General features: G+C 55.2%; 2 protein-coding genes across 5 annotated transcripts; both read left to right on the forward strand.

The window, feature by feature from the left end:
* The first annotated feature begins 1,310 nt into the window (after positions 1–1,310).
* LRG1 (leucine rich alpha-2-glycoprotein 1) lies at positions 1,311–4,528 on the forward strand. The gene is made up of 2 exons (XM_003938819.4): positions 1,311–1,428; positions 2,898–4,528. The coding sequence occupies exons 1-2, from the start codon at positions 1,397–1,399 to the stop codon at positions 3,910–3,912; spliced, it is 1,047 nt and encodes a 348-aa protein (XP_003938868.3). The 5' UTR covers positions 1,311–1,396; the 3' UTR covers positions 3,913–4,528.
* A 2,409-nt stretch (positions 4,529–6,937) lies between these two features.
* On the forward strand, positions 6,938–19,548 carry PLIN5 (perilipin 5). 4 transcript variants are annotated; one of them, XM_039465622.2, is made up of 8 exons: positions 6,938–6,995; positions 8,339–8,419; positions 10,561–10,756; positions 12,136–12,218; positions 12,541–12,721; positions 15,526–15,725; positions 16,601–16,714; positions 17,683–19,548. In XM_039465622.2, the coding sequence occupies exons 2-8, from the start codon at positions 8,360–8,362 to the stop codon at positions 18,226–18,228; spliced, it is 1,380 nt and encodes a 459-aa protein (XP_039321556.1). In that variant the 5' UTR covers positions 6,938–6,995; positions 8,339–8,359; the 3' UTR covers positions 18,229–19,548. The 4 variants fall into 4 exon arrangements, with proteins under 4 accessions (XP_039321556.1, XP_039321557.1, XP_074240870.1 ...); XM_039465623.2 differs by having other exon boundaries at positions 8,356–8,419; XM_074384769.1 differs by lacking the exon at positions 10,561–10,756.
* Positions 19,549–21,493: the final 1,945 nt, after the last annotated feature.

Below are 21,493 nucleotides of genomic sequence, written 5' to 3' on the forward strand. Positions count from 1 at the left end.
TGAGCTGAGATCGTGTCACTGCACTGCAGCCTGGGTGACAGACTCTGTCTCAAAAAAAAAAAAAAAAAAAGGTATGGTGGCACATGCCCATAGTCCCAGCTATTGGGAGGCCTGCAGCCCAGGGTTCAAAGCTACAGTGAGCTGATTGTACCAGTGTGTGCTCCAGGCTGGATGACAGAGTGAAATCCTGTCTCAAAAAAGAAAAAACGTGCACAGTGGCTCACACCTGTAATTTCAGCATTTCGGAAGCCCAAGGCCAGTGGATCACATGAGCTCAGGAGTTCGAGACCAGCCTGGGCCACATGGCGAAATCCTGTCTTTATTAAAAATATAAAAATTAGCTAGGCATGATGGTGCCTGCCTGTAGTCCCAGCTACTCGAGAGGCTGGCGGGAAGTATCGCCTAAGCCTGGGATGCAGAGGTTGCAGTGAGCCGAGATCTCACCACTGCACTCCAGCCTGGGTAACAGAATGAAATACTGTCCCAGGAAAAAAAAATTAGTCACAGGTGCAGATAAAGGTGACATATCATACTCAAATATTTAGAACTCAACAAGAATGCAAGTGCTCGGTAGCCAAATCCTGGGGATGCAGCCAAAGCTAGCCTCAAAGGGAAATTCGTAGCCCCCCAAAAATGCATTTAATAGGAAATGAGGAAGAAAGGAAACAATAGCATGGATGTCAGATTCAGATGAAGAAAAAAAGAGCAGAAGGAGCCCTCGGAGATTTGAATTCAGCTTCACAGATGGGGAAACTGAGGCCAAGAGAAGTTAAGTCACTTGCTGAAGGTCACAAAGCAAAGCTGTTCATGACAGAGCTGAAATTCAGAAGCAGGTTTGGTTCCTCCCAAGCCACTGTCCAAAGACCATAGAGACGTTTGGCATTAGTCACTATTGAATTGTATTTTTTAAATGACTTCATTTATAAAAAAAAAAAAACAAGATCAGCATACGGTGAAGTCAAGACAAGAGTTTTTTTCTTCTTTTCAGTGAGCTTCCTGGTTGCTCAAGTTTACGGTAAATCGCTCCTCTTGCTCAAAGAGCTGTCCTTTCCCCAGGGACGATGCCTTGCAAACCTTGATCCTTGAACTCTGGGTTGGGAAGTGAGGATGCAACTAGAGACTCTTGGATGCCCCCCCAAAAATCGGGAGACAAGGAAAGAAAAAGCTGGGCTTTAGAAGCAGGGTCAAAACAGGGCTGAGCAGGAAACAATTTCCAGGAAGCAATTTTGTAATCCTGACCCCTCCCATTCCCCTGCCTGGCTTAGGCTCACCCCCTATCAGGAACTGGACAGGGGTGGGGACTTCCCCAGGGTTGGCTCCCCTGCCCCCAGTCCAGGCGGGTATAAGGCCACCTCCCCAGGCCAGGAGAACCCAGAAGGAAAAGAGAAGAGCTACCATGTTCTCTTGGAGCAGACAGCGACCCCAAAGGTAGGTCCCCATGCTACCTGTCCTCGGCAGGTCTGAGTGCCAGGCCCTGTGAAGATATAGGACATTCCGGCTGACCCACTGAAGTCACAGGGGGCAGATACAGTCCTGGAGGCCGTGGCAGATCAACCTGAACTATAGACAGACTGGTGCATGCTCGCTCACTCTCTCTCTCTCTCTCTCTCTCTCTCTCACACACACACACACACACACACACACACACACACACACTCCTGCAGAGGCCCAGGTGGGCATAGGCAGGAGGAAGTCGGGAGAGGCCTCTTGTTAGAGGCCTGGGGCCACAGTGACCAACGCTGTCCAGGTCGTGTATGATGGCCGCTGGGCCAGAAAAGCTCTGGAGGAGGAGGGGAAGCCCAGGACCTAGTTGGGCGGGGACCAGACCTCAGAGGGCGCGGGGTGGCAACCCCCAGGCTTCCAAGGGTTATGGTGCTAAGTATAAACCACCCCTTCCCAAGGCCAAATGCCCACCTTCAGACCTGGCCACAGCAGGACACACTTTTCATGTTTAGAGGCTGCAGTGAATATGATCACAACACTGCCCTCCAGCCTGGGCAACCGAGTGAGACCCTGTCTCAAAAGCACGAATCTGAACATGGTTCGGTTACCTGTGTCCAGCTCCATCTTCCTCTAGGCACTCAATTGGTCAAGCCTGGACAGAAAGAGACCTAGAGCAGAGAAGTCTTCATGGAAAAGAGGGCATTGGAGCTGGGGCTTCACAGGATGAGTAGGAGTTCACATCAAAACGTAGAGTCAGGGAGACAAGGACTGACCCAGAAAACAAGCCAGATCAGAAAAAACTAGCAAGTTGGACTGTGAAGAATTAATAGCCCATGGGGGCTAGGCGGGCAGTGGGGAAGTGTATTCATATTATGTGGGAGTTACACTCAGAAACTCAACTGTCCTAGAATTGTAATTCTCCCTGGAACAGGGGCTGTTCCTGGCAGCTGTTGGGGGTCAGGGTAGAAGCTGGGAGAGGAGGAGGAAGCAACTACTCTAGTCCAGGCAAGAGAAGAGGCGTCAGTGGCCGGGCGTGGTGGCTCACATCTGTAATTCCAGCACTTTGGGAGGTCGAGGCAAGTTAATCACGGGATCATGAAATCGAGACCAGCCTGGCCAACATGGTGAAACTTCTTCTCTACTAAAAATACAAAATTAGCTGGGCGTGGTGGCACGCGCCTGTAGTCCCAGCTACTCAGGAGACCGAGGCAGGAGAATCACTTGAACCCAGGTGGCAGAGGTTGCAGTGAGCTGAGGTCATGCCACTGCACTCCAGCCTGGCGACAGAGGGAGACTCCATCTTAAAAAAAAAAAAAAGAGAGAGAGATAAGGCGGCATAGTCCAGGCTGGTAGCCGCAGTGCTGGGAAGCAGTGGGGAGGTTCGGGGTGTATTTTCATCTAGCTGGGTTTGTTCTCACTATGGTTTAGTAACCGTCTTCTGTTCCTGCCTGCAGCCCAGGGAGCGTTCAGCCTCATCTTTCTAGAACCCTGTTCCTGCTGCTGCTGTTGGTGGCCTCAGCCTGGGGGGTTACCCTGAGCCCCAAAGCCTGCCAGGTGTTCCACTCAGACAATGGCACCTCCATCTCCTGCCAACCACCTGCCGCAATTCCCAGCCACCTGCCAGCCGACACCGCGTACCTGGCGGTGGAGTTCTTCAACCTGACACAGCTGCCGGCTGACCTCCTCCGGGACGCCTCCAAGCTCCGAGAGTTGCACCTCTCCACGAACGGGCTGGAGGGCTTCTCACCCGAGCTTTTGCAGCAAGTACCGCAGCTCCGGGTGCTGGATCTCACCCGAAACGCCCTGACCAGGCTGCTCCCGGGCCTCTTCCAGGCCTCAGCCGCCCTGGACACCCTGGTGTTGAAAGAAAACCAGCTGGAGGTCCTAGAGGCCTCGTGGCTGCACGGCCTGAAGGCCCTGAGGCATCTGGATCTGTCTGGGAACCGCCTCCAGACACTGCCCCCTGGGCTGCTGGCCAACCTCACCCTCCTACGCATCCTTGACCTTGGGGAGAACCAGCTGGAGACCTTGCCACCTGACCTTCTGAGGGGTCCTCTGCAACTAGAACGGCTCCATCTAGAAGGCAACAGATTGCAGGTCCTGGAAAAGGGCCTTCTCGTGCCCCAGCCAGACCTGCGCTACCTTTTTCTGAACTGCAACAAGCTGGCTAGGGTGGCAGCCGGTGCCTTCCAGGGCCTGCGGCAGCTGGACATGCTGGACCTCTCCAATAACTCGCTGGCCAGCGTGCCCGAGGGGCTCTGGGCATCCCTAGGACAGTCAAATCGGGATCTGCGGGACGGCTTCGACATCTCCAGCAACCCCTGGATCTGTGACCGGAACCTGAGTGACCTCTTGCGTTGGCTGAAGGCCCAAAAAGACAAGATGTTTTCCCAGGGTGACACGCGCTGTGCTGGGCCTGAAGCCGTGAAGGGCCAGCCGCTCCTGGCAGTGGCCGAGCTGGCCCAGTGAGACCTGGGGCTGGGGTTGAGGGTCGGGGGTCTGGGAGAACGCTACAACCCACTTAGCAAATAATCCCGCCTTTTAAAGGTGAGATGTGGGGGCCGTCCCTTGTGGCTGGGGCCCCGTTTCACCCACCCGTGCTTCCGAGACCACACAGTGGGCTTCCCAGCCTCCTGACCCGTGCCCAGGGTATGTCCTCTCTCTGGAATGCCGTTTCCTATTTCTCAGCTCTCTTGGCCTCCAGGGTCTCCCAGTCCCCTTGTCCTTCCCGGTGGCTGAGCCCCAGCCACACTGGGGCTGCCTTTCTCTGACTTTGTCTTCCCTAAGTCAGGGGCTCTCGGAGTGCAGGGTCCGGTGCTGTCCCACTTAGCTCGGGCTCAGACCTAAAGGGTTTAGTAAATAACTCTTGAACACTGGACTGGATGAATCAGCTTTCACTATGTTCCTAGAATCTTCCCAAATCAACTTCCTAGGACTCCAGAGTGAAGGAGGAAAAGAGGTATGGCCCAGGGCCTGGGGTGTGACATGGTTTCCCTAGTGGGTGGCAATTGGGATCAGTGGCCTGTGGCTTCTCCTCTCCCTGCCCCCATCCTGGGACCTCACTGCAAATAAAACCTTGACCATCGCCCAGGTGTCATTTTACCAGTGAATTCCTGCCAGGGCTGGTATCCCAGGAGAAGGTTGAAGTTAAACCAGATTGCCCAGGTCTCCAAACAATTTGTCATGCTGGCCTCAGATCATCTAAGGGGGCACCTGCCCCAGGCAAGGTTGCAGGGGTGGGATGGGGCTGAAGGGATGGGCAGGGTCCCGGGGCCACCTGCTGATAACAGCATTGGCCATGTGGGGCTGCAATCAGATCTGGGGGACCCTGGGACATGGGGGCATGACCCATTTTCCCAGCTCCCTGAAAAATGACATGCACAGTGGCTCATGCCTATAATGACAGCCAGGTGTGGTGGCTCACGCCTGTAATCCCAGCACTTTGGGAGGCCAAGGCTGGTGGATCACTGAAGGTCAGGAGTTCGAGACCAGCCTGGCCAACATGACGAAACCCCAGTCTCTACTAAAAATACAAAAATTAGCCTGGTGTGCGGTGGCGCATGCCTGTAGTCTCAGCTACTTGGGAGACTGAGACAGGAGAATCACTTGAACCTGGGAGGCGGAGGTTGCAGTGAGCCGAGATCATACCACTGCCCTCCAGCCTGAGCAACAAAGTGAGACTCCGTCTCAAAAAAAATTAAAAAATTAAAAATAGGCCGGGCACGGTGGCTCAAGCCTGTAATCCCAGCACTTTGGGAGGTCGAGGTGGGTGGATCACAAGGTCGAGAGATCGAGACCAACCTGGTCAACATGGTGAAACCCCGTCTCTACTAAAAATACAAAAAATTAGCTGGGCATGGTGGCGTGTGCCTATAATCCCAGTTACTCAGGAGGCTGAGGCAGGAGAATTGCCTGAACCCAGGAGGCGGAGGTTGCGGTGAGCCGAGATCGCGCCATTGCACTCCAGCCTGGGTAACAAGAGCGAAACTCCATCTGAAAAAAAAAAAAATTAATTAAATTAAAAATAAATAAAAATAAAAATAAATTGCTAGGTGGGTGATGGCTCACACCTGTAATCCCAGCACTTTGGGAGGCCAAGGCAGGTGTATCATTTGAGGTCAGGAGTTTGAGAGCAGCCCGGCCAACATGGCAAAATCTCGTCTCTACTAAAAATACAAAAATTAGCGAGGCATAGTGGCACATGCCTGTAATCCCAGCTACCTGGGATGCTCAGGCAGGAGAATTGTTTGAACCTGGGAGGTGGAGGTTGCAATGAGCCAAGATCCTGCCACTGCACTCCAGATTGGGGCTACAGTGAAACTGTGTTTTTTTTTTTTAAAAAAAAAAAAAAAAAAGATCATGCCGACGTCTGTGGTCATTCCAGGCACAGGAATGAAAGGCAGGGTTCTGGGGTCCAGCAGGGGTGGGCTTGAATAGGGTCCCTCACTTGCTGGGGTGGCCAGGGAAAATGGTTTGTGATCTCTAAGACTCAGCTTGCTCATCTGTAAAACGGGCATCCTAGGGAAAGCGCAGGTCTGCTTCTGGCTTAGTGAAGGGGCAAATTAAGAAATAAAAAGAGCCGGGCGCGATGGCTGAAGCCTGTAATCCCAGCACTTTGGGAGGCCGAGGCGGGTGGATCACGAGGTCAAGAGATCGAGACCATCCTGGTCAACATGGTGAAACCCCGTCTCTACTAAAAATACAAAAAAATTAGCTGGGCATGGTGGCACGTGCCTGTAATCCCAGCTACTCAGGAGGCTGAGGCAGGAGAATTGCCTGAACCCGGGAGGCGGAGGTTGCGGTGAGCCGAGATCGCGCCATTGCACTCCAGCCTGGGCAACAAGAGCGAAACTCCCTCTCAAAAAAAAAAAAAAAAAAGAAATAAAAAGAGGCTGTACAGGTTACATATTATTTTAACCTGTAATCCCAGCAATTTGGGAGGCCAAGGTGGAAGGATCACTTAGGGCTCAGGAGTTCAAGACCAGCCTGGTCAACACAGGAATATCCCATCGTGGTGGCACGTGCCTGTGGTCCCAGCTACTCAGGAGGCTGAGGCGGTAGGATCACCTGAGCTTGCGAGGGCAAGGCTGCTGTGAGCTATGATCACACCGCTCCACTCCAGTCCTGGGCAACCGAGCAAGATCCAGTCTCAAAAATCGGTAAATAATAATTATAAGAAAGAAAGTCACTGAGGATTTGGCCACGGTCACTTAGCAAGGCCACGGGGGCTGTGAGCGCATGGACTGTGTCCATGGCAACAGCAGTGAGTGACAGGTGACCAAAGTGAGCCGTGGAAAGTATACTACCTCAATCTTTGGCAAACGCAGAGCACCGGGCGAGCCCACGGGGAGGGCGAGAGCGAGGGAAACCTGGCGCCACGCCCCCCCCGGGCACGCGCTCGGGCACGCCCCCTCAGGGCCTCTCCCCATTGGTTGGTTCCCGGAGGCCCCACCCACCCGTGCAGCTATAAGGTGGGCGGGGCCGGCGTGGGGGCGGAGACTTGAGCCTGGGGTCGCCGGAGACGCCTGGGGTCTGAAGCCGCAAGCGCCCAGGTGAGTGCCCTGAGGGCAGCGTCCAGGAGCGCCCCCGCACTCAGGAGGGGAGCTCCGGGTAGGGTGGTTCGGCGAAGGTCCGGCGGCGTGGGACGGGTACGACGGGCCAGAGCAGGTGGCTGGGACCCTTGGCACAATTGGCCGAAGCCCAGGACCTAGTTGGGCGGGGACCAGGCCTCAGAGGGCGCGGGGTGGCAACCCGCAGGCGGCAAGTCTGAGGCCTGAGGTCGAGCTCCCCCTTCCAACCGGTTGGCTGAGTGACCTTGGGCCCAGCATGGACATGCTGCCTGCCTCAGTTTCCCTGTCTGTCAAATGAGCTGTGAGGGGTCTAGGACTCAGCGGGTACCACCTCCACCCCTGTCTGGGGTGCTTGTGCAGTTCTGGGCCCAGGCGGGGGCCGCAGGAGTAGCAGGGGTCTCCCCCATCTGACAGAAGAGAAAACAGCCCAGGGAGGTGGAGGTGCTTGCCAAAAATCACACAGCAGGCCAGGTGCAGTGGAGTCTGTCACCCCAGCACTTTGGGAGGCCGAGTCAGGTGGATCACTTGAGCCCAGGAGTTTGAGACCAGCCTGGGCAACATGGCGAAACCCTTTACTAACAATACAAAAATTAGCCGGTGTGGTGGCACCTGCGTAATCCCAGCTACTTGGGAGGCTGATGACGGAAAATCACTTGAACCTGGGAGGCGGAGGTTGCAGTGAGCTTAGATTGCGCCACTGCACTCCAGCCTAGATGACAGATATTCTGTCTTTAAAATGATAATAGCCGGGCACAGTGGCTCATGCCTGTAATGCCAGCACTTTGGGAGGCCAAGGCAGGCAGATCACCTGAGGTCAGGCTGAGCAACATGGAGAAATCCTGTCTTTACTAAAACAAAAAATACAAAATTAGCTGGATGAAGTGGTGCACACCTGTTAATCCCAGCTACTCAGGAGCCTGAGGCAGGAGAATCACTTGAACCCAGGAGGCAAAGGTTGCAGTGAGCCAAGATCATGCCATTGCACCCCAGCCTGGGCAACAAGATCGAAACTCCATCTCAAAAAAAAAAAGATAATAAATAAAAATCACATAGCAGTTAATGGTAGGACTCAAACCCAGGTCTTTCTCACCCCAAAACCATGCTTTGAGTCACTCCAGCAACCCCACCTTGCCTGAGGCTCATTACTGTACACCTTTTGTGTACAGAGCCCTGGGCACGCATTGTCTGGGCCCCGCAGAACACCCCATTATGCAAATGAAGAAACTGAGGCCCCAAGAGGTTTGAGACTTGCTCGAGTCACAGAGCCCGATTTGACAGGGTCCCAGGCCTGGGCAGGTGTCCCCTTACTCCATCCTGCCCCTCAGGGTGACCCTGTTTGCAGCACGATGTCCGAAGATGAGGCGGCTCAGATCCCCAGACCCAGCGTATGGGAGCAGGACCAGCAGGTAAGGACTGCCCCTCTGAGGAGCGGGGACACAGGAATCCTGGGGGACAGTCCCTTCTAGGAGCGTTGCAGGTCCAGCATCGTGCACCACTCCACTCCTTGCTGGGAAAACCTGACTCCTAAAATTTGGACCATGGAGCGGGGGATGGGGCATTTCCTGGAGGGGGCTTCATGAGGCCCTGGGACCGGAGTGGGTCTGAAAGACACCCAGCCAGCTTCTGTAGCCCCTGCCCAACCCTTTCCCTCTCCCATCCGTGGGTCTCCACCTGTATCCTCCTGTCTCCACGTCCACCATCATGGCGCCGTCAATAACACAGTAATAATAGAGCAACAATCACTGTGTCAGCCACAGTTCCAAGAGTTTCGCATATATTGGCTCCTTGAACACCCTATCACAACCCTAAAAACGCATTTCAGGGCCGGGCACAGTGGCTCATGCCTGTAATCCTAGCACTTTGGGAGGCTGAGGTGGGTGGATCACTTGAGGTCAGGAGTTCGAGACCAGTCTGGCCAACATGGTGAAACCCCATCTCTACTAAATTTTTTTTTAAAAAAAATTAGCCAGGTGTGGTGGTGTGCACCTGTAATCCCAGCTTCTCAGGAGGCTGAGGCAGGAGAATCATGTAAACCCAGGTGCGGAGGTTGCGGTGAGCCAAGATCACACCCTGGCTCTCCAGCCCAGGTGACAGTGCAAGACTCCATTTAAAAAATAAAACATGGCCAGATGTGGTGGCGCAAGCCTGTAATCCCAGCACTTTGGGAGGCCGAGGCGGGTGGATCACGAGGTCAAGAGATCGAGACCATCCTGGTCAACATGGTGAAACCCCGTCTCTACTTTAAAAAAAAAAAAATGTATATATGTTTCATAGTTGGGGAAACAAAGGCCAGGTTGACATGCTTGGAGGTGACTGAAGCAGAAGTGAACAGAGGTCGCTGTGCTCCAGGGGAGATGCTCTGAAACCCCAGACTCTAATGACCTTCCTGGAGCAGACAGATAACAGTCGACCCTTTAACTCGGGTTTGAAGTGTTCAGGTCTGGCCAGGCGTCGTGGCTCATGCCTGTAATTCCAGCACTTTAGGAGGCCAAGATGGGCGGATCACCTGGGGTCAGGAGTTCAAGACCAGCCTGGCCAACGTGGTGAAACCCCGTCTCTACCAAAAAACAAACAAACAAAAAAAGCCTGCTGTGGTGGCTGGGGCATGTAATCCCAGCTACTCCAGAGACTGAGGGAGGAGAATCTCAAACCTGGGAGGCAGAGGTATGCAGACTTTTTCAACCAAATGCAGATCAAAAAATATATAGTATTTGGCCAGGTGCAGTGGCTCATGCCTATAATCCCAACATATTAAGAGGCTGAGGGGTGAGGATCACTTGAGCCAGGAGTTCAAGACCAGCTTGGGCAACCTAGCAAGACCACATCTCTATAAAATGAAATCAGCTGGGCGTGGTGGTGTGCACCTGTAGGTCCAGCTACTCAGAGGCTGAGGCAGGAGGACTGCTTGAGCCTGGGAAGTTGAGGTTGCGGTCAGCTGTGCTCGAGTCCTCGTGCTCCAGCCTGGACAACAGAACAGGAGCTTGTCTCTATTGAAGAAAACTGTGGCCAGATGCAGTGGCTCATGCCTATTATCCTAGCACTTTGGGAGGCCCAGGCGGGTGGATCACCAGAGGTCAGTAGTTTGAGACCAGCCTGGCCAACATGGTGAAACCCTGTCTGTACTTAAAAAAATTTTAAAAAATAAAAAAAATAAAAGCCAGGTGTGGTGGCAGGCACCTGTATAATCCCAGCCACTTGGGAGGCTGAGGTGGGAGAATTGCTTGAAACCAGGAGGTGGAGGTTGCAGTGAGCTGAGATCACGCCACTGCACTCCAACCTGGGCAACAAGAGTGAAACCCCGTCTCAAAAAAGAAAAAAAGAAAAATTGTGACGTTCCTTGTATTCCATGAGAAGAGGCCCCCGTGAGCGCAGGACCCGTGACATTCTCACACGCACGTGCCTCCACTTCCTCTACATGGCGGGGTGCTCAGCCCTCTATCCGCCCTCTCTCCCATCCCTTGTCCTGGCCCAGAGAGGGGAAATGGGCTGAGGTGTGGCTGGGGCCCCACTTCCCCCAGGGTCCCCCTGATGCTGACCCTTCCCACAGAACGTGGTGCAGCGCGTGGCGGCTCTGCCCCTGGTCAGGGCCACGTGCACTGTGGTCTGCGATGCTTACAGCTCAGCCAAGGACAGGCATCCGCTGCTGGGGTCCGCCTGCCGCCTGGCTGAGCAGTGCGTGTGTGGCCTGACCACCCGTGCCCTGGACCACGCCCAGCCGCTGCTCGAGCACCTGCAGCCCCAGCGTGAGTGCCCCGACCCGTGTGTCCCTGGGAGCTGTGGCTTGTCCCCGTGTCCCGTCTACCTTGGTCTGTCTGCATGACATTCCTGGTGTCGTCCTCGGCCTAACCACCTGTCCCACAGCCATTCACCTCTCCTCAATCTCTTATGTCCCTCTTTAATCTCAGCACCAGCTGGGCGTGGTGGCTTATGCCTATGATCCCAGCACTTTGGGAGGTCAAGGTAGGAGGATCGCTTGAGGCCAGGAGTTCAAGACCAGCCTGGGCAACATAGCGAGACCCGGTATCTCAAAAAAAAAAAAAAAAAAAAACAACTTTAAAAAATGTGGCCAGGTGTGGTGGCTCATGCCTGTAATCCCAGCACTTTGAGAGGCAGAGGCAGGTAGATCACTTGAGGTCAGGAGTTCAAGACCAGCGTGGCCAACATGCTGAAACCCCTTCTCTACTAAAAATGCAAAAAATGAGCTGGGCATGGTGGCGTGTGCCTGTAATCCCAGCTACACGGGAGGCTGAGGCAGGAGAATGGCTTGAACCCGGGAGGCGGAGGTTGCGGTGAGCCGAGATCGAACCTCTACGTTCCAGCCTTAGCAACAAGAGTGAAACTCCTTCTCAAAAAAAAAAAATAAATAAATCTGATCCCCAGGCCCTCTTCCCTTCCTCATCTGCTCACTGGTGGTGCCCCCTCTCGTCCCCATTCCGTCCGTCTGCCTGTCTTCCCTCAACAGTCGGCCTGACGTGCCTCGGGTCCCTTTGTCCCTGCAGGCTCCCTCCCCTCTGTGCCTGCCTCTGCCTGTCCCGACCCCGCAGCCTCAGCCTCGCAGTTCTCGCATCTCTGGACCCCCGAGCTGATGACAGGCAGGGGACAAAAGGGCCCTTGGTTTCTAGTCTGGCCCAGGAAGGCGGTCCCCTGACGGTCCCAGCCCAGCACCTCCCCACCTCCCTCTCAGCCGGCGTCTGGGACCTTGAGTCCATCCGCTGGGCCATCTGAGCTGGGCAGGGCTGAAAAGTCACCTTGGTGCTGGGAGAACGGGGTGGGTGGCAGGGCCCAGGCAGGAGGGCAAAGGAGGCAGCGCCCAAGCCCACGGCGCACTCACACCAGCAGGGCCCCAGTCTCGCCTAGGGAAGGTCTAAGCCGCCTCCCTATCTCCCTCTCCTAGAGTCTCTCTGTGGGACTACAGGTATCTGTCCCAGCGTCTTAGTGGCTTCTTGGTGTAAGGCCTCATCCGCGTGTCGGTCCCCTCTCCATCCTTGCGTTTCATGTCTCCCTGTCTCTCCTGGTCTCTTCCTTCTCTGTCTCTGCGTCTGTCTCGAGTACTCCCTCCTCTACAACTCTCGCCGTGTCCCTATCTCCCTCCCTGTCTCATTCCCTGCCTGTCTCCCTTCAGTGGCCACCGTGAACAGTCTCGCCTGCAGGGGCCTGGACAAGCTGGAGGAGAAGCTTCCCTTTCTCCAGCAACCTTCAGAGACGGTACCCTGGGTGACCGGCTGTGGGGACCTCCGGGGTGGCAGGCCAGAGGAGAGGCGGGAGGGAGGGCGGGATGGTGCCAGCCAGGCTTTTAGTGAACTCGAGAAAAAACAGCCAGGTTAAGATAATTGCAACCTGCATATATAGTGCCAGTAAGGGCAGGTAACACCCTCAACACCCTCTGTGAGGGAAGGGTTTTATTACCCATTTTATAGGGGAAACTGAGGCACAGAGCCAGGATCTTTGAGTCCCGGCCTCAGGGAACTGGAGTGGCAGAAATGGAGCTGGAGTCCTTGGTGCTTGGAGTGGGGGCCCTGCCTTCCAGGTGGTGACCTCAGCCAAGGACGCAGTGACCAGCGGTGTCACGGGCGTGGTGGACCTGGCCCGGCGCGGCCGGCGCTGGAGCGTGGAGCTGAAGCGCTCCGTGAGCCACGCCATGGATGTCGTGCTGGAAAAATCAGAGGAGCTGGTGGATCACTTCCTGCCCATGACGGAGGAGGAGCTGGGTGAGGATGACACCCTCGACCCTAACCCGGGTCCTCCTGTCCCAGCCCCCATGCCCCGGTGGTACAGATCAGAGAGGTGTGAGACTCGCCCAAGGACACACAGCAGATAAGCAGGAAACACACACAACTGGAAACCAGGCCTGTCATTCTCTCCCAGTCATGTCTACAGCCCCCAGCCTGCATCCCATTGGAAGTCAGAATACCCAGATCCTAAGGGAATAGAGTTTTTAGACTTGAGGTCTCAAACTTGTGCCCGCCCCCCCCCCGCAAATGCCCATGCAGTGTGTTTTAAATATTTTCATTCTTTCCATGTATGTAACAACCAGATTTTAGCTGGGTACGGCGGCTCACGCCTATAATCCCAGCACTTTGGGAGGCCGTGGCAGGCGGATCACCTAAGGTTGGGAGCTTGAGACCAGCCTGAGAAACCCTGTCTCGACTAAAAATAAAAAATTAGCCGGGTGTGGTGGCACATGCCTGTAATCCCAGCTATTCGGGAGGCGGAGGCAGAAGAATTGCTTGAACACTGGAGGTGGAGGTGAGCAGCTGGGATTATGCATGCCTGACTAATTTTGTATTTTTAGTAGAGACAGGGTTTCTCCATGTTGGTCAGGCTGGTCTGGAACTCCCAACCTCAGGTGATCCACCCGCCTCACCATTCCAAAGATCTGGGGTTCCAGGTGTGGGTCACCACACCTGGCCAATTCTTGTGTATTTGGTAGAGATAGGGTTTTGCATATTGGCCAGGCTGGTCTTGAACTCCTGACCTCAGGTGATCTGCCTGCCTTGGCCTCCCATAGTGCTGGTATGACAGGCATGAGCCACCATGCCCGGCCGGCTATTTTTTATTTTTCATTCTTTTTTTAAATTAAAAATTTTTTTGAGACAGGGTCTTGCTCTGTTGCCCAGGCTACAGGGCAGTGGTGTGATCCCAGCTCACTGCAGCCTTGAATTCCTAGGCTCAAGTGATCCTCCTGTCTCAGCCTTTCAAGCAGCTGGGACCGTAGGCATGCGCCACCATGTCCAGCCCTGGCTAATTTCCATATTTATCTTTTAGAGATGGGGACTTGCTGTATTGCCCAAGCTGGTCTCAAAGCAACCCTCCCTGGGCTCAAGCAGCCCTCCCATGTCGGCCTCCAAAAGTGCTGGAATTACAGGTGCATGCCACTGCACCCAACCTATATATATATATATATATATTTTTTTTTTTTTTTTTTTTTGAGACGGAGTTTCACTCTTGTTACCCAGGCAATCACAGCCGCACACCACCAAGCCTGGCTAATTTTTGTGTTTTTAGTAGAGACGGGTTTTCACCATGTTGGCCAGGCTGGTCTCAAACTCCTGACCTCAAGTGATCCACCTGCCTTAGCCTCCCACAGTGCCGGGATTCCAGGTGTGAGCCACCGTGCCCGGCCTCAGCTGCGTTTGATGTCAGACCCAGGTTAAGGGACTTTGGTTGAAGCGGGTGTAGCACCTGGAGAGGGACCACGTGTGCTTCATGCCATGTATATGTCCTTGGATGAAATTTGCTTTGCAGTGCAGATTTCCCCCCATGCTTCTCAGGTTTCTGGACATGGCTGGACGGCAGACAGAATGACCTGCTTGTTGGGGGCATGTATTCAGATGACTTGGCAGTTTTCTTTAATGTGGTATTGTGATAGATGAGTTCATACTTTTTTTTTTTTTTTTTTTTTTTTTTTTGGAGACAGGGTGTCACTCTATTGCCCATACTGGAGTGCAATGGCGTCATCTTGGCTAACTGCAGCCTCAGCCTCCCGGGCTCAGATGATCCTCCCACTTCAGCCTCCTGAGTAGCTGGGACTCCAGGTGCACACCACCATGCCTGGCTCATTTTTGTAGTTTATTTTTTATTTTATTTTTATTATTTTTTTGAGACGGAGTTTCACTCTTGTTACCCAGGCTGGAGTGCAATGGCACGATCTTGGCTCACCGCAACCTCCGCCTCCTGGGTTCAGGCAATTCTCCTGCCTCAGCCTCCTGAGTAGCTGGGATTACAGGCACGCGCCACCATGCCCAGCTAATATTTTATATTTTTAGTAGAGACGGCGTTTCACCAGGTTGACCAGGATGGTCTCGATCTCTTGACCTCGTGATCCACCTGCCTCGGCCTCCCAAAGTGCTGGGATTACAGGCTTGAGCCACCGCGCCTGGCCCCCAACCTATATTCTTAAAAGGCCACTGAAGAGAATGGTTAAGAGGCTGGGCACGGTGGCTCACGCCTGTAATCCCAGTACTTTGAGAGGCCGAGGCGGGCAGATGACCTGAGGTCAGGAGTTCAAGACCAGCCTGGCCAACATGGTGAAACCTGGTCTCTACTAAAAATGCAAAACTTAGCTGGGCGTGGTGGTGTGGTGGTGCGCACCTGTGGTCCCAGCTACTCAGGAGGCTGAGGCAGGAGGCTCGCTTGAACATGGGAGGCTGAGGTTGCAGTGAGCCAGGATCATGCTGCTGCACTCCAGCCTGGGGGACAGAGTGAGACTCCATCTCAAAAAAAAAAGAAAAGAAAAAGAAAATGGTTAAGCAGTTTGGGGCCAGTGTGCCTGGGTTCCACTCGAGGTCTGTTTCTGTGGTGCCTTGTGGTACCTTGCTTCTCCTTGCCTCAGTTTCCCTCCTGTGTAGAAGGCACCTACACCTTAGTGTTTGGGGAAGACCAAATGGGTTGATGTCAGTCAAGAGGAGCGGTGAATTTGGGAAACTGGCTTCTGGACCTGGAGGCGGGCGAGCGGATGTGGAGGGGATGGGCCGTGCTCACCCCGCTCTGTCCCTGGCATCCTGTCCTCCAGCGGCACTGGCGGCTGAGGCTGAGGGCCCGGAAGTGGGATCAGTGGAAGATCAGAGGAGACAGCAGGGCTATTTTGTGCGGCTTGGCTCACTGTCAGCGCGGATCCGCCACCTGGCCTATGAGCACTCTCTGGGGAAACTGAGGCAGAGCAAACACCGCGCCCAGGACACACTGGCCCAGCTGCAGGAGACTCTCGAGCTGGTGAGAGCCCACTACCGCCCCTGCTGCCGGGTGTAAGCCAATCGGTATAGACTGAGCGCCAGCTGAATACCTGATTCCGTGCTAGCCTGATGGGGGAGGCGGAGCTGGGTGCAGCTATCTCCGGCTGCGTGTGTTCAGGGCTGGGGGACCCGGGCCTGGAGGAACCCGTGGGTGTCATGACTCTGCCTGGGGAGTCAGGGAGGGGTTTTATGGAAGAGGGGAAGGAGGAGCTGAAATTTATAGCAAGTCAGGGTAGGTCAGAAGAAAGCCTTCCAGCTGGACTTGGTGGCTCACGCCTGTAATCCCAGCACTTACAGATTACTGAAGGCTGAGGCGGGCAGATCACGAGGTCAGGAGTTTGAGACCAGCCTGGCCAACATGGTGAAACCCCGTCTCTGCTGAAAATACAAAATTAGCTAGACGTGGTGGCACGTGCCTGTAATCCCAGCTCCTCGAGAGGCTGAGGCAGGAGAATTGCTTAAACCCGGGAGGGAAAGGTTGTGGTGAGCCAAGATCACGCCATTGTACTCCAGCCTGGGCAACAAGAGCAAAACTCTGCTTTAAAGAATTTTTGTAAAAAAATCCTCTTCCAGTGCCCTCTTTGTCAGAATCCTCCCATGCTGCTCCCATCGCAGCAGCCACCAGGGGGCACCTGTGAGCCTCTGAGTCAGGTCTATCCCTTCTCTGCCCACAACGTTCTATGGCTCCCACCTGCCTTGGGGTCCAAGCCCAAGCCCTTCCCATATCTCTGCACGACCTGCTTCTGTCTCCTCAGTGCTTACTCAGGCCAGATCCAGGCTAGGGTTGGTCCTGGGCCCATCCCCACCCTCAGATCCCCCAGCCCTGAACACTGTCCACCATCTCTGTCCTTGCAGATAGACCACATGCAGTGCGGGGTGACCCCCACCACCCCGGCCCGCCCCGGGAAGGTGCATGAGCTGTGGGGGCACTGGAGCCAGTGCCCTCCGGAGAACGGCCGCCGGAGCCAGGTGAGACTTCCAGTGCGCCAGGTGAGGTGGTGTCTGCCACCAGGCTGTGGAGGGAGGGGGAGCGAGGAGTTATGGGTCAGCCCAGTGCTGCCAGGAACCCAGCTATCTCAAACCAAGTGCTGAGCTCAGATACTTGGGGTGTCCATGGGGGGAAACTGAGGCAGGGTTCAGTTCCCATTGTGTTTGTTTTTTTTTTGAGACGGAGTCTTGCTCTTGTTGCCCAGGCTGGAGTACAATGGCATGATGGCAGGTCACTGCAACCTCCACCGCCTGGGTTCAAGCGATTCTCCTGTCTCAGCCTCCCGAGTAGCTGGGATTACAGGGATGAACCACCACACCCAGTTAGTTTTGTTTGTTTGTTTTTTGGTATTTTTAGTTAGAGATGGGGTTTCACCACGTTGGCCAGGCTGGTCTTGAACTCCTGACCTCGTGATCTGCCTGCCTCGGCCTCCCAAAGTGCTGGGATTACAGGCTTGAGCCACCACGCCCGGCTGTTTTATTTTTGAGATGGAGTTTTGCTCTTGTCCAGGCTGGAGTGCAGTGGCACCATCTTGGCTCACTGAAACCTCCGCCTACTGTGTTTGAACGATTGACCTGCCTCAGCCTCCCAAGTAGCTGAGATTACAGGCATATACCACCACACCCAGCTAATTTTTGGTTTTTTGGTAGTGATGGGGTTTCACCATGTTGGCCAGGCTGGTCTCGAACTCCTAACTTCAGGTGATCCACCCACCTCAGCCTCCCAAAGTGCTGGGATCGCAGGTGTGAGCCACCGTACCCGGCCCCATTCTATGTTTATGAGGGAGACCGAGGCAGAGCTGGGTCACATTCTGTGTCCGTGGGGGATAGGACCATGAGGTCAGTGAGACAGATTGACAGTCCCACTGTGGGTCTATTGGGGAAACTGAGGCAGGACGGCAGTCCTGTTGGGCCTCCGTCAGGGAAACTGAGGTCCCCGCCCCCTGCAGGCAGAGCTGGAGACGCTGGTGCTATCCCGCAGCCTGACCCAGGAGCTTCAGGGCACGGTAGAGGCGCTGGAATTCAGTGTGCGGGGCCTACCCCCCAGTGCCCAGGAGAAGGTGGCTGAAGTGCGGCGTAGCGTGGACGCCCTGCAGACCGCCTTCGCCGACGCCCGCTGCTTTGGGGATGTGCCGGCGGCCGCGCTGGCCGAGGGCCGGGGTCGTGTGGCTCGGGCGCACGCCTGTGTGGACGAGCTGCTGGAGCTGGTGGTGCAGGCCGTGCCGTTGCCCTGGCTGGTGGGACCCTTCGCGCCCATCCTTGTGGAGCGATCTGAGCCCCTGCCGGATCTGGAGGCCCAGGTGGATGAGGTCATTGGGGGCCCTGACCCCCGCTGGGCACACCTGGACTGGCCGGCCCAGCAGAGAGCCTGGGAGGCCCAGCACGGGGATGGGGACAGGGACGGGGTGGGCAGCGCCGGGGACATCTGTGAGCAGGAGCCCGAGGCCCCCAGCCGCCCGGTCAAGCACACCCTGATGCCGGAGCTGGACTTCTGACCCGTGGGCCAGTGGGAAGGCCACCTGCAAGCCGAGATCGCTGCCGTCCCCTGATGGTCACGTGTAAGCACGAGGCCTTGGCCTTGACCTGTCTGCAGAATAGGGCTGAATTTAGGATCCCCAACCACCTTTTTCATATTGGACTCTCTCATTCTTTCCTTGGACACATGGACAGAGTCCCAGGAAAAGCAGGGCCTCAAACCCAATTCAGGCCAACTTGAGGCACGAGCTGGGTTCTTCACCTGGGTCCTCCTCCCTGGCTCCATGAAGCTCATCCAAACCTCTCCAAGAGGCCGGGTGTAGTGGCTCCTGCCTGTCATCCCAGCACTTTGGGAGGCCGAGGCAGGCGGATCATCTGAGGTCAGGAGTTCGAGACCAGCCTGGCCAACATGGTGACACTCCGTCTCTACTAAAAATACAGAAAAGCCGGGCGTGTTGGTGCGCACCTGTAGTCCCAGTTAATTGTAAGGCTGAAGCAGGAGAATCACTTGAACCCGGGAGGCGGAGGCTGCAGAGAGCAGAGATTATGCCACTGCACTCCAGCCTAGGTAACAGCAAGATCCCGTCTAAAATCAAAACCTCCCCAAGAAACACATTGTGCCCCATGCCTTCTGTTTGGGGCCTTGAAAAGTGGGCCCTGACTGGGTGTGGTGGCTCACACCTGTAATCACAGCACTCTGGGAGGCCGAGACGGAAAGATCGCTTGAGCTCAGGAGTTGCAGGTTCCAGTGACTCATGATTCTGCCCCTTCCCTCCAGCCTGGTGACAGCGCAAGGCCCTGTCTCAAGGGAGAAAAAAAAAAAAAAAAAAAAAATACTTAACACGGGCCGGGCGCGGTGGCTCAAGCCTGTAATCCCAGCACTTCGGGAGGCCGAGGCGGGTGGATCATGAGGTCAAGAGATCGAGATCATCCTGGTCAACATGGTGAAACACCATCTCTACTAAAAATACAAAAAATTAGCTGGGCATGGTGGCGCGTGCCTGTAATCCCAGCTACTCAGGAGGCTGAGGCAGGAGAATTGCCTGAACCCAGGAGGCAGAGGTTGCGGTGAGCTGAGATCGCGCCGTTGCACTCCAGCCTGGGTAACAAGAGCGAAACTCCGTCTCAAAAAAAATAATAAAAAAAAAAATAACAGGGAAACGCACATTTTGCCCTGTTTGGAACTTTAAAAAGTGAGCCCCCCTCCTCTCCTAGTTTTTATATCCTGGACAGATGGGTCCCCCAAAGATGCCGAGGGGCTGTGTTGCTCAGCCTGCCACACCCACTTGCTTCGCTGTTTGGGATATGTCCCTGAATAAAGGTGCTTTCTGATGTTCAAAGGTCCCTGCGTGTGTTCCGGCCAGGGTGGGTCTCAGTCCCAGGGGGCTGGGGGCCACAGAGGTGTGTCACTGCAGAGACATGGAGAAGGGGGAGTGCGGAGCCAGGGTGCAAGATGTGGAGGATTGCTGCCCTCTGACCTGCCTGTCATCCTGTCTGGGATCCACTGTTACTGCTCAGCCCACGCAGGGTAAGCATTGCTGCTTAAAATTAGCCGGGCACCATGGCTCACACCTGTAATCCCAGCACTTTGGGAGGCAGAGGCGAAGAGGCGGAAGGATTGCTTTTGTTCCGTTTAGTTTCGAGATGAAGTCTTGCTTTGTCACCAGGCTGGAGTGCTGTGGTGTGATCTCGGCTCACTGCAACCTCTGCCTCCCGGGATCAAGCGATTCTTCTGCCCCAGCCCCCTGAGTAGCTGGGAATACAGGCACGCGCCCCGATGCCCAGCTAATTTTTGTATTTTTAGTAGAGACGGGGCTACACCATGTTGACCAAGTTGGTACCACTGCACTCCAGCCTGGGCAACAGAGTGAGATCCTGTCTCTAAAAATAAGAGCATTGCCCCTTCTGTCTCGTGGAAGTTGTTCTCATCTTGGTCCAGGTGAATTTCGTGGAAATTGCAGGGAGCAGGACAGAAGGGGAAGGAATCGGAGGGGGCAGCTCTCCCCCTGCCTCCCCTGCCCTGCGGGAGCCAGTCTGGCTGTGTGGTCTCTCTGGCTGCGCTGGCCACGGAGAGAAGACAGAGGCAGGGCAAGGGCCACGGGCCAGTCTCAGGGGGCCCCTCCTGTCCTCTGACCGCATTTCTGGCTGCTGCTCAGACTCCCCCAAGGCTGGGTGGGGTGATGGGAACCATGGTGAGGTGCAGTGTGAGGTCAGGGTGGCCCCTTGCTTCCCTGGGACCTGGTCCAGAGGGTGGCTCTGGGATCCCCGACCGCTTCCACCAGCCAAATCCACTTCCCTGCTCCTGTTCCGGAAGCTCCCATAGCTCCCCGCTGCCCACAGACCAAACTCTTCACCCTCCAGCTTGGCCTGTATACTTGGCTCTAATCCCATCGAAGGGAGCACTTTCCCACTTCCGGGCCTTTGCTGAGGCTATGCGGCCACCTGGAATGCCCTTGCCACCCTCCCATCCGTTCCTTGGACAGGTCTCATGCATCCTCAAGGCCCAGCCCCAGTGCCGCTGCCTCCAGGAAGCCTTCCCGGACTCCATCCCAGCTGGAGACTTCTCTCCTCCAGTCCTCCACTGGACAACTTCTCAAGGTTTCTTGCCCTTTCCACCTTGACTTGTAGCCACAAGGCAGCCTTGCCCTCTCTTCCCACATGAGGCTGGGGGCTCCTGGAGGGCCAGGCCTGTTGAAGATGATCAGGACAGCACACAGGGACAGGCATTTTGGCAGAGGGAACAGCTTAAGGAAAGGCACAGCAGTAGGGAAATCGGCTTCACTGGAGCAGAGGTGAGGACAAGAGAATGGGTCGAGCCAAGCTCTGGGATCTTTTTTTTTTTTTTTTTTGGGGGGGGGGACATGTTTTGCTCTGTCACCCTGGCTGGAGTGCAGTGGCATGATCTTGACTCACTGCAACGTCCACCTCCAGGTTCAAGCGATTCTCCTGCCTCAGCCTCCCGAGTAGCTGGGGTTACAGGTACCCGCCACCACGCCTGACTGCTTTTTGTGTTTTTAGTAGAGACGGGGTTTTGCCATGTTGGCCAGGCTGGTCTCAAACTCCTAACCTCGGGTGATCCACCTGCCTCGGCCTGCTAAAGTGCTGGGATTACAGATGTGAGCCACTTTGCCCAGCCCAATGATTCATTTAATTTTTATTTAAAAATATTTTTGGGGGCCGGGCACAGTGGCTCACGTCTGTAATCCCAGCACTGCGGGAGGCTGAGGCAGGCGGATCACCTGAGGTTGGGAGTTCAGGCCAGCCTGACCAACATGGAGAAACGCT

This window comes from Saimiri boliviensis, chromosome 14, assembly GCF_048565385.1.
Source record: "Saimiri boliviensis isolate mSaiBol1 chromosome 14, mSaiBol1.pri, whole genome shotgun sequence".
Lineage (NCBI taxonomy): Eukaryota > Metazoa > Chordata > Mammalia > Primates > Cebidae > Saimiri > Saimiri boliviensis.

Bases quoted from the DNA above. Each gene is read 5' to 3' on its own strand.
- LRG1 (XM_003938819.4), top strand. From the start codon at position 1,397: ATGTTCTCTTGGAGCAGACAGCGACCCCAAAG. The intron at 1,429-2,897 runs GTAGGTCCCCAT...TCCTGCCTGCAG, and splicing joins AGCAGACAGCGACCCCAAAG to CCCAGGGAGCGTTCAGCCTC.
- PLIN5 (XM_039465622.2), top strand. From the start codon at position 8,360: ATGTCCGAAGATGAGGCGGCTCAGATCCCCAGACCCAGCGTATGGGAG. The intron at 8,420-10,560 runs GTAAGGACTGCC...CCCTTCCCACAG, and splicing joins TATGGGAGCAGGACCAGCAG to AACGTGGTGCAGCGCGTGGC. The intron at 12,722-15,525 runs GTGAGGATGACA...CCTGTCCTCCAG, and splicing joins CATGACGGAGGAGGAGCTGG to CGGCACTGGCGGCTGAGGCT.